Genomic DNA, 12,595 nt, shown 5'->3' on the forward strand with positions numbered 1-12,595 from the left:
TCTAATATATTTCATTTCCCCAAAATTAATTTCCTTCCTTTTAAAAATTGTCAAGGAGCATTTTCAGTTCTCGAAAATCCCTATCTGTATCTCTGATTCCAAGAATGCTGAGTCGGAGAAGACAGCACTATAATTCGTTTCGTCGCACACCTTAAATTTCCCTTTTATCCTTAGAAAGTTGGTTTTTATGACATTTAGTCTTTTTTAATGGTCCTCTCTGTTTTCTTATATTTCAATTCCATAAAATTAATTTTACTCCTTTAAAAAATGTCAAGGAATATTTTCTGATCTCTAAATAACTCTAGTATGTCTGATGATTCCAATAATGTTGAGTGGTTGAAGACAGCATTGGAATTCGTTTCGTTACACACCTTGAATTTCCCTTACATCTTTAGAAAGTCAGATTTTTTTTTTAATGATTTCTTGTGTTGTCTTCACTGTTTTCGTATATTTCATTCCTTCTAAATTAATTCCATTCCTTTAAAAAAATATCAAAGCGTATTTTCAAGACCCGAAAAAACTCTAACAGTATCTCTGAGTCCAATAATGTTGAGTTGTAGAAGACTGCATTAGAATTCGTTTCTTCGGTGTTTAAATATGAATTACGAGAGCACTTTTCCTTTGTGCAGTCATAAAAAGCGGATGAATTCCCATTGTGTAATCTTACAAGCTTTTAGTCTTTACTTTGTCGAGCAATTATCCAACTACACTCAGATATCAGAGCGTGTGTGATATCAGACGTCACATTCCAAGATTCCGGACGCAAAAATACATTGTGCGGTTTCCGGCGAACGATTTCCGGGTAGCGGCTACCATCCGTTCCATCAGGAATCGTGATGGGCGTGGGAGATAACAGTAACGAAGCGAGATCAGACAGAATGAAAATATCAACAATTAGATGAGTAATATAGAAAGGGAAAGGAATGCGTCTTAAGAGAAACAGGTGTTATTTTATAGCTATCGAGGGAGTCGACGAGTCGGGAGTATGAGCGAGGAGAAGGAGGAGAATGAATATGTTAGTCATAACCAAGGCTGCGGAGTCGGAGGAAAAATGACTAGCTCCGGCTCCGACTTTGGAAATTTTAGATCTTTCGATTCTGACTCCGACAGCTCTGACAGAGTTGCTGACTTTGACTCTGACACTTAAAATGTTAAGCCTTCGACTCCAGACTTCGACTCCTTTACCCCCCAGATCCAAAATTAATCCGACTCCGACTCCGCTGCCACGATCATAATGACGGATTCGTACAGTTCATCAGGGCTGCTAATAGGATTTCTCAAAAAACCGAAGATTGAGCTAATGAAATTCCGAAAATTTATGCAAAAAAACCCTTAAGATGATTAACAATTCTTAAAATTTACTAACACTTTATCATGTTTTTATTACTTTGTTTAGTGTATATCTATTCGGGTGGAATCTTGTGATTGATTTTTAGCTGACTTCCCGATGAGCTAGAAACTTGAAATTTTGAACATACGAGAGGGTTTTAAAAAGTAAGGTAATAAGAACTCTGACGTGTGTGCAGATTCTCTGTGTGAATAAAAAATTACGCTGAAGAAAACGAAGATGATCAGAATTTTAAAACGGTACGATTGGATGAAGTTGGGTATCCATTAACAGGACAAAATGTCAGTTTGAAGATGACTGAGTTGACGGAAACATGCCCCACCAAGTAAACAAGAACTGTGATTAGATTTTAGCGATGGGAAGTATTGGACCACGGTCCTTACAGTCCCGAACTTGCACCAAGTTATTTCCATCTGTTTGAACCTTAAAAGAATTACTTGAGCTACCAGCAGTTCAAAACTAAAGCTGCGATTCAGCGAGCCATCTTGATGTGGTTTCACATTCTTGATGATGATTTTTTTCTATGCCTAGCCTCCAAGTGTTTCTTTAAAGGTCCAAAGATGGAAATCACTTAGTGCGAGGTCGCGACTATAAGGAGAACGGTCCAAGACCTCCCAAAGCAAAAATATTATCCGACTTCTTGTTTCATCGACGGGACATGTTTCTGTCAACGCAGCCATCTTCTAATTGACATTTTGTCCCGTTAGTGGGCACAAGGGTTGCCAAACGTCCCGAACTTTAATGCTGGCCCTTATTTGGAAAAACTGTCCCGTGTCCTGGGGAACTTACTGAGAGTAACTCTTTATAAATAGAGACTGTGAATGAGAAAGTATTTTAAGTAAAATATAAATGAAAGAAAAACACAAAATGCGAAATTAATAGTGATAAGAAAATCCTGGATGGCAGCAAATGAAAAAATTTTAAGCATAATGTCTTTCTGTTCTGAAGTGTAATGTTAGTGTTCTGTTCAGTTAATTAAAGTTGAACTCATTGCAACGATCAATTCAACAAATATAAATTGGAATGAGATGTATCACAACTGGAAGACACATAACTTGAAAAGCATTGTTACCGAGTAAAATCTCAAATATTTTGAAACAATAGGGTTTTCAGCATTATACTGGAATGATTATTTTATCACAATAATATAAATACTGCATTACAATGAATAGAAACTAAACAGATTTTATTCGTTAAAATTTTGATTTTTAGTCTTTTTTTTTTTTTTTTTTTGTTAACTTCTTTCAGTTTGTCCCAACTGCAAGGTTTAATTATATTTCTTCTCAATGTAAGAATTAAACTGCTTATCAATGATGCATTAAAATTATTAAAGTCACTCCGATTTCCTATTGGCTGGTGAAGCAGTAAATAAGCTGTATTTTTAAATACAGTGAAATCTCGTTACAACGAACTTTCAGGAACTGGAAACGTTCGTTGTAGCGGGAATTTCGTTCTAATGGAATTTTGGTAACGTCATGGAAATTGAATAGGGGCTGAAATTTTTTTTTGTTCAAACGGATATTTCTATGTATTGTTGTAATAGGTGTTTGTTGTAACAGGATTTCATTGCATTAGTCATCCGTAAAAACGACTACTATATCAAGTGTGTATAAAAAAATTAATAACGGAAAAATGCGACCAATGTACATAATATTGAGTATCGTGACTCTCGCACTAATATGCACAAAGTAAAACAACTGTGCAGTAAAAAAAATAGTTTGTTTTTATATGCTTATTGTACATTCCCTCTTCTTCGTTAATATAAATGTGGAAATCTATCGTTAAAATTAAGGTTGTGAAAGTCCGATGTTAAGACTTTATTCCTGTTTTATGGAACCTTCCCTCCTTCTTTAGAAGTCTGTCCCTTATTCATAGTTTTTAAATTTCGTAGCATTGCTTATATAACACCCCCACCTAAAAATTTCAATGACGCCAGTCTGAGCCATAATCCCCCCTCCTTCCTCGGACACCTCTTGCTTAATATCAGGCCCTTCATTTAGAAGGGTCAAGGGCTGCGGACCCCCCCCCCCCCCCCCCCCCCACTGGCTTTGAGAAATTAATGTATTTACAGGCTTTGGTTGTTTGAAGTTCTGCATTGAATATACACCCTTTGACCCCTCTCCTTCTGGAAAACGTCGAAATGACGGGCCTGCTTCAGTCAGTATTCCCATTAGAGAGCGAGACGGCGAGAATTTCGCTCTTTTAAAAGAAATCTCACTCGAAAAATATTCCGATGCGAGTCACGTCCGTTAAATTGAACAATAAGATTTAAAAAAAAAAATACAGATTTCTCTCAATTTTTAAAAATCTCACTCTCACTCTGATTTCAACTGAGGGCGAGATTTTCTCACCCAAATTTTCCCCTCGAATGGGAACCCTGTTAATAGTCAATCAAACTAAATGCTTCTCTACTATGGAGCATAGCATATCAAATCATTTACACTTCTGAGCTTTTTATTACAGGAAAAGAAAAGTTTCATGCATGCATGTACCCTCAAACAATCTAAATAGGAAAATAAAATACAATGCTGGACTCATATTTAGCAGAATTTTTTCATTGCCGTCAACATTCTCGTGTCGCCCTCTGTTAGACTCGATACAAACTAAATATTTTCACAAATCTTAATGGAACGTTTATTCAATATCATAAATTGCCCCAAGTGAAGGTTTAAGGGACTAAAAATGTTTCAGGAAAAAAACTATAGAAAAGGTTATTTTAGTTGAAGTTAAATTTAGGGTAGAAATTAAAACACAGCAACTTCTGTCTATATTTCCACCCCCTCCCCTTTAAACGTTTTAATGCAATTGCCCTAAGTCTCGGTAAAAAGCAACATCTGAAAAATCAAAAGCATATCCCAAAGATGAAAACTATTTTATAGCCCTTCTCTTTTTGCAAACCGCGTAAATGGTCTTGATAAATTTTATTCATAATCAACAACAGAAAAACATGGAAACGACAACCATTTGTGAGTTGAGTGCGGCTTTACTTAATAACTTTTAGTTCAAGCTTTTAAGTGAAGAATTTTTTACTTCAAATTGATAAATGTGCAAAAAACAGTATTTTTAGCTTTAGTAAATGTTGATAGTATGAAACAATAATCACAATAGCCTTTAATTCAAAATTTTGTTTAGGATTAAAGTCTATTGTGATTATTCATGCAATAAAATGCATCATAATTTTAAAAATGATCACTAACTTATTTTTCAATAAACTGGAAATACCAAGGATCCGGAAAAATCTTCAGATTTCGACTAACACCCAAGAATAGTTGTGTACGACTGAACTAAAGCCCAATTTGAAAATTATTGACGCATTTAGTATCTGTAAGCATATCAGAGATTAATTTATCTTGAAACAAGACACCATTTTAATTACTAAGAGATGCCTCAGTAATAATAATATATTAATATTAGACTTTTTTCTTTCTTTCAGTGGTTCAGAACTAATCTCTAAGTTGCCGTACACGTATTTAAGGTTTTAAAATTTAAATCAATGCTCGAAAAAAAATGCATAGGTTGAGAATCTTACCTGCTGCTGAAAGCTAAGGCCAGTTGGTCAATGGCATCAAAAAAATTTGAAGGATCGGATTTTTCATCTTCGTAGTTGTAGCCTGAAAACGAAAAAAAAAAAAGAAAGATTAGCAATAAATTTTCATTCACTAAACATAAATAATAACAATAATTTAAAAAATGTATTCATGTTTCTCAAGCATTGAATTATATATTGCCCATTACCAATTACCAAATTTAAAAGCAAGAAATGATTCTTCCTTGCAAACTCGAATTTCCCACAATTTTTGGTATCTGAACTGATGTCCTTGGTAATACACTGTGTACAATATTGATTGCACCCTTCAATAATCCTGAAGTTTTTGTTTGAAGCAATTTTTGAAAAAGTTGAAAAAGTTCTTCCTCCATTCCGATATTCTATGCAGTATTATTAATAACTGAAATTTTGTGATGTTGGGAAGTACAAAGGTTGAGTTTTTAAGCATTTAGACCAGTGGTTGGAAGTAGCGACGCTACTATAGTAGCTACATTTTTTTAGTAGTTAATTTTACGTCAAAATATTTGTAAAAAATATTTCATATAATTTGAACAACCGGCAACCAGTTCCGACTTCCGTTTGAATATGTAAGCCAGAACTTGTAATGCTAGGCCAAATTTTTTTTTTTTTTTTTAGAATTTCGAAATTTCTGTTGATAAACGTTGGCCACATGCACCACAAAAACATTTAGGTATATTGGCCTAAAATTTATAAATTTTACTTCAAGAAATTGATATTTTGTGCGATACATATTTTTTTAAATGTAAGATAAATTTTACGAAATTATCAAGTTGAAAAATATAAACAGTAGAAAAAGTAATTCACGTGTTAAATAGAATTTTTGGTGTCCTGCAGTATTTAAATATCGCACATAGTGCTCGAAGAAATTGATTTTTCCACGGTTAAGTTAAATTTTTTATTTTAAATACTATATCATTTTTTTTAAATTTTTCATTTGCAAATATTGATCTGAAAATGTGTTTGCTAGTAATTTTTGACCTTGATATTTTAATTAAATTTAAAGATAAATGTAAAAAAGTGAATTTTTTTTGACGAAAATTATAAATTTTAGGTCAAGTGAGGGATATCTAAACATTTTTAAATTTGAATAAATGTTTTTGTAGTACATGTGGGGTATAGGGCCAACGTTTTATCAACAGAAATTTCGAGTTTCTAAAAAAAATTTTTTTTTGAGCAATCACGATTGCTTATTGTTCTCACTTGAGTGTTTTGAGGTCCTATCATTTTATTTTCCCACCAGCACTCTCTGCAGCATCAGCGTCGACCGGCCGCCTCACGATGCTGCTCCACTAGCGAAAGTCATCTCCAGGTTGCGTCAATATCCTACACTTACACGCATACATACACGCACGTACACACACACACAAACACATACACGCACACGCATACATACAGACACCTACACACAACTACCCACACTCATGCCGGCACACAGACACAAACACATATGCCTACACACACATACACATACACGCACACGCATACATACAGACACCTACACACAACTACCCACACTCATGCCGGCACACAGACACAAACACATATGCCTACACACACATACACATTCCGCCCCACACACACAAATACTCATACACACAACTACCCACACACTCATTCCTGCACACAGATATAAACACACACATACACATACCCCCCTGCGCACAAACACACATACTCCTCCCCCCACGCACATAAACACACACACCTACATACACAAACACTCGTGATTGCGAAAAACATAATTTAAATTCAAAATGACAAAATTCAAATTATTATTTTTTTTTATTGTACCTAGCATACAAGTGCTGGTTTACACTTTCAGACGCAAATCGGCACATGTTCAAATTATATGAAACTTTCTTTCACAATTGCATTGACATACGAGGAAAAATATAAGAGGGTATGCGACTTGAAAAATTAACTTCTATTTTTAGTGGGACACGCTAGTATGTATGCTAGTTATTTACTTATTTTTTGAAAAGTAGCGAAGTAGCGACTACATTTCAAAAGTAGTTTGTAGTTGCTACATTAAAAAAAAAGTAGTAATAGTTAACTACTTTTGTAGCAAAGTAGTTGTAGTTCTGTAGTTCGCTACAAAAAAATGTAGTTTTTCCAACCACTAATTAAGACATTTTATTTCTTTAGTATTTAAGTTTCACTTCATTTATTACAAATACTACCGATTTTGTATTTTTTGATAACTCAGCAGTAACCTCGTTAATTTCAATTCTTTCAATGTACGACTACTTAATGACTAGAATCAGAGTTAGTACAGTTGTGTTACGCATTATCAACGTGTACTGGAAAGAATCTGCTTAAAGTTCTTTCGAACACAGCTTAACAAATTGAAATATAAAATACATGTTCAAAAATTTTTAAAACACTGTTTAGCAATATGCTTAGACAAGTACAATTAAATAGATTTTGTTTCACCAGAAATTTAAGTCTATTTGCTGACTTACATTCAATCGACTTCTTTTGAATCTGAAACCTGCAAATGTAATGACATAAGCCATTGCTCCTGTTTTCTGATGATAAAGCTACCCATTAATTATTTTACATTTTTTATGAATAACTCACGTTTCTTAAATAATTAATGCTTTTTGAATAATCCTCATTCATATAATAGCGAATGATCGCGTAACGATGACGTCATCAACAGTGAAAACTCGTGCCACGGCATAATAATTTGATAATAATTTTTAGTAATATTTGACACGCAGGGAAATGCTTTATTTTGACAGGGATGAACTGAATCCGGTAACTTGACTGTTTTACTGGTAATACTGTCATTTTAGGATAATGAAGAAACGACAAAATGGTCAACAATGAACGCTATCTACTGAACTTTAGGGTTAATCCACTGGAGTTAGGGTTACCGTTTCAACTATCAAAATATCACCAAATGCCTATCAGTAAGAAAATTTTTGCACTCTTTCATTTTTGCTATGTTCATTTTGCATTTTGCAATGTACATACATAATCACTAATAAGTTGTCCACCAACCTAAACCACATTTCAGGTGAGAATGACAGTAGCATAAGCCAGGTTTCCATGCTGTTAATTGAACCAGCAGCCCCAATGTTCTGCTAGGAGGAGCATATCACTCACGGATGTCAGCCTTTGCAGCTATTTGATTTTCTTTCAAAGCCCATCGTAAATGCAAAATGACTGTTTTAAGTCATTTAAAGTTACCCAAAACAAGTTACAATTAACTTTTTAATGCAAAATAATAGAATAATAATTTAAAAAACTAAAAAAACACGCTTTCGTAGCAAAATGAACTAATAAGAGAAAAATAATCTTTGGATGATAGTAGTTGACCAATCACTTAATTTTAATGTAATACAAAAAACTGTGGGGTGCTGTCTATTTACATTTTTGCTTGGACAACAAATGGAGGAAATTCGAGACAACTGATAAGAAGCCCCCCACGCTTTTTTGTATTACATTAAAATTAAGTGATTGGTCAACTACTATCATCCAAAGATTATTTTTCTCTTTTTAGTTCATTTTGCTACGAAAGCGTGTTTTTTTAGTTTTTTAAATTATTATTTTATTTTCTTCTTTTTAGTTTAACTTGTTTTGCGAAAAAATATTCATTTCAACATTGTTCAAAATCTTTTATATTCATGAATTTTCCCAAAAAACGCGACTAAAGGTGTCGGGTGGCATTCGAAACGTGATCCCTCGAACTTCAAAAAGAGCAACTGTACCCCTTAAAATGTAATAGCCGAGTCTAAAAATATTCAACTTCGCTGATAAATTGCCTGTGGAGTAATTGTCTAATCAAGCTAATCCATCTCAATCATCGATGTTTGTGTGCGGAAATCATATCTACTGTTTGACCACGGATTGTATGTAATTTGGCGATCTGCCAAGTAAAGACGATTCCATCTGAACGAATCTAGCAGGGAAGAAGGGAAAATAACGATGGGATTTTGATGCACGCGTTTCATAATTTCACTAGTGCCTTATTCATCTATTGCATTCTGATAAATAAAATAAGGAGAAATAAAAATAGTTATCATGGAAACAACAAAAAGAAAATAAAATATCTTCATTTCGTTCAGGAACATGAATGCAAAATGGTAAGCTCAAAACTTTGTTGTGAATAAATAAATCAATTAATTTTTGCCATGAGAATATAGATCGAATATACTTTAGATTTAAAAAATTTTGCTGAGAGCAAATTTTCATTTTTACAAAACTAAGACTAAATAATAGAGAGGCAAAAGTGCATATCTGAAACAAACCAACGAACAGCCCTATAAACTAATAGATACGTCCATTTCCGCCTATAAACCGGAGGTTAGTTTTCCATGTAATCGATGGTCAGACAGTACATTACTTTGAAAATTTGAGATACATTTGAATAAAAGTTTGTTCAACAATGCTCTGATCAGCAATGAATTTCCAGTTGAAGGGTCACCTAAATTTTCGCTTGAAATTATTTAAAAACAATTATATTTCATGTTCTAATTACCTTGGAATATTGGAATAAATTTCGTCTGAAGCAGAAAAATTAAAGGTTTTTGTAGATATTTTAAAATAATTTTTGCGAGCATTTTTAATGTATTTTTTAAAATTTTTCCTTTTTCACATTATTGGATTTACGCCAAAATATTGATTAAAATTGGAGGAAACTAACAATTAAAAGAGTTAATTAATTAATTTGATTATAGAATATTGCATTGTCATTGGGTCTGAGCGTGCCAAATTTCAAAAGAATCCGATCGCAGAAAGTGGGCGAAATTTGAGCTGCAAGATTCCGTTACAAGATACATACATACATACATACATACATACAGGTGAAGCTAATAAAAGCGTTTTAAAAACAAAAATCTTCATGTTTAAACCCAAATTCCTCTCTTAAAGCAAAAACTGATGGTCCTGATTTTTTCACAGAGGTATTCACAAAACCTTTCATTACACGAAATTAGGTTAGGGTAACTCACGCCACTTTCATTCTAACCACAACATATTTAAAAAAAAAAAAAAAAAAAAAAAAAAAAAAAAAAAAAACGTATGCAGACACACATATGACGTTTTATATAGTAAACTCTAATCTAAACATGCACGCAAAAACCGTTATGAAAATGATATTTAACTTAAGAAGGGGGGGGGGGGGGATAAGAGAAGATAATACAAGTACAAACTTGTACAAACGCAATGTCAAAATTCAAATCTTGAGGATGCTTTTAGTTCCTCAAAACCATGTGATGCTTCGCAATTTTTGCAATGACGTTCCCACTCTTAAAAGCACTTTTATTTCCCTCCTTGATTTTTGAGGTATTTTTTCCTGGTACCGAATAGCTAACGCCTTTCTGCTTACCCCCCCCCCCCCCATTTTAAACAGTTATAAAACTATCAATGCTTTCAAAATCTTAGCTGAAGTTTTGTGTCCTACTGATAAAAGACCAAAACCTATTGATACTGATAGATATTTTTTGTCCCCGTTGTGACTTTGACTTCTACTAACATGAGATGGTAAAGCGCAGTATCTGCAGAAATAGGCTTTTCAGATATTTGTGGAAATACGTTTTGGAGTCCATACTAACTGTAGGGAAATGTTGGAATCTAAAGTATTTTTTAGTGCTTTATTTTCTTCGGGAAATAACTAAGCAAAGTTGTACAATAAATGACAAAAAAAAAAAAAAAGAAAGAAAGAAAAAAAAAATGCAGATGCTGCGCTTTACCATCCCACGGTCGCCTACTTATCTTCTTGTTTAAAAATATATTTCTCTACTGCTAAAATGAAAATAAAAATACATTTAAAACTTGCTCTTTTCTAGCATTTATTTTCTGTAAAGAGCTCTTTTCAGTTTAGTTCATTCTTCGGGGGAAAAAACAACTTTTAGTAAAAATATCTTAATTTCTCCGCTGTTAAAAGTTATAATGTGTGTTATACCTACAACAGTTTTGATTGTTGATTTGAATTCATATAACCGAGGGTAGATCGACCAGTGAGTGAACACCACCCAGTGAATGAACAGCGCGTCATTTTTTTTTTTTTTAAACAAGCTTCCAAAATTATTTTTCTGAATAAATTCTCTACAAAAGCTTTCTTTATTGATATTTTAAGCTAGCTGACACCTGATTAGTTACTTTGGATACGCATTTTTTTCCTGGAAAAAATTTGAAATTTTTACTGCCGTGAATCGTTCTTTCTCTCTTTCAAAATAATAAGGCTGATTTCGTGCTAGCAATTATTTTGATACATTTTATTTTTATCGATAAATTTTATTTTTTAACTCTACGAAAGAAAAATTAAGTATACATATTTAGGCTATGGATTTAAATTGTTTCAGTCAATGCAGAATGCGTAGATTTTCAGGTTGAGAGGTGTTCAGTCACTGGGTACGAAAAATTGCGAAAACCCAGTGAATGAACAATGGCAAAATTTCTTTTGATTTAAAAAGAAATTTGAAGTTTCTTTGAGATATTTTCATTTTCGTACTTTTTTGTAATGCAGATAGTCTTATATGCTTATTTATTTATGTATTTCATTATATATTTTATAATTTCTTTATTTTTGTCTCTGTAAACAATGCACTTTTTACTGAGTTTTATCTTTTATCTATCTATATCTCTATCTGTATATTAACCTACCTACCTACATCTATCTTTCTATATCTTTATCTCTCTTGATAGATAGACAGGTAGATCTAGAGATAGAAAAATAGAAATATATATACAAAGAGAGAGAATAGGTAGGTAGATAGATAGATCGATAGATTTATTGATAAATAAATAGATAGGTAGTGGTTAATAGATAGATAGGTAGATAGAGAGACTAATATAGAGATAGATAGCTAGGTAGAGAGACTGATATAGAGATAGATAGTAGGTAGATATATAGACAGGTAAAAAAGCAGGTAGATAGATAGATAAATAGATTGATTAGGATAATAGATTGGTAGATATTTAGATGTACAGACAGATAAATAGGTAGATAGTTAGGTAGATAGATAGATAGATAGATAAGTAGATAGATATATAGATAAGTAGAAAGATAGATAAATAAGTAGATAGATAGATAGATAAGTAGCTAGATAAATAAATAAGTAGTTAGATGGATAGAAAAATAGGTAAGTACATTGATAAATAGGTAAATAGACATAGAGATAGTAGATAGATAAGTAGATAGATAGATAGAAAAATAGATAGAAAGGTATATTGATAGATGGGTATAGATATAAAAAGATAGATATAGATAGATAGATAGATATAGATAGTTATATAAATAGATAGATAGATAAATAGATATAGATAGTCATATAGATAGATAGATAGATCTCAAAGAAACTTAGTTTCTTTTTGAATCAAAATTTATCATGTTCATTCACTGGACCAATTTGTGTTCATTTACTGGTTCGAGGTGTTCATTCACTGGGTCGTTGTGCCATTTTTTCTTTAAACACCTAAAAAAGTCGGAAGCGGTACCATTTAAGTTCCCGTGATTTTTTTAGAGATATTTATATATCTATAAATGTTTTAGCTATCACGATCTGTATAGTATGGAATTTAAAATTACTAGGATTTTTAAAAAATGAAATTGTGCTTAACTGTTCATTCACTGGTCGGTCTACCCTAAATACAAAAAAAAAAAGGATTCGGAAAAATTTATATTTTTGGCAACAGTATGGCAGAAAAGTGAGGTTGTTAACTGGTTATAT

General features: G+C 32.7%; 1 protein-coding gene across 2 annotated transcripts in view; it reads right to left on the minus strand.

Moving 5' to 3' along the window:
* LOC129228048 (rho GTPase-activating protein 45-like) overlaps positions 1-12,595 on the minus strand; it is a 190,887-nt gene that overhangs the window by 118,109 nt on the left and 60,183 nt on the right. For both annotated transcript variants that reach the window (XM_054862681.1, XM_054862682.1), the window contains exon 4: positions 4,878-4,959. In XM_054862681.1, coding sequence (XP_054718656.1) covers positions 4,878-4,959 — 82 coding nt within the window. The remainder of the gene's footprint in view (positions 1-4,877; positions 4,960-12,595) is intronic.

The sequence above is a fragment of the Uloborus diversus genome, chromosome 8, assembly GCF_026930045.1.
Source record: "Uloborus diversus isolate 005 chromosome 8, Udiv.v.3.1, whole genome shotgun sequence".
Lineage (NCBI taxonomy): Eukaryota > Metazoa > Arthropoda > Arachnida > Araneae > Uloboridae > Uloborus > Uloborus diversus.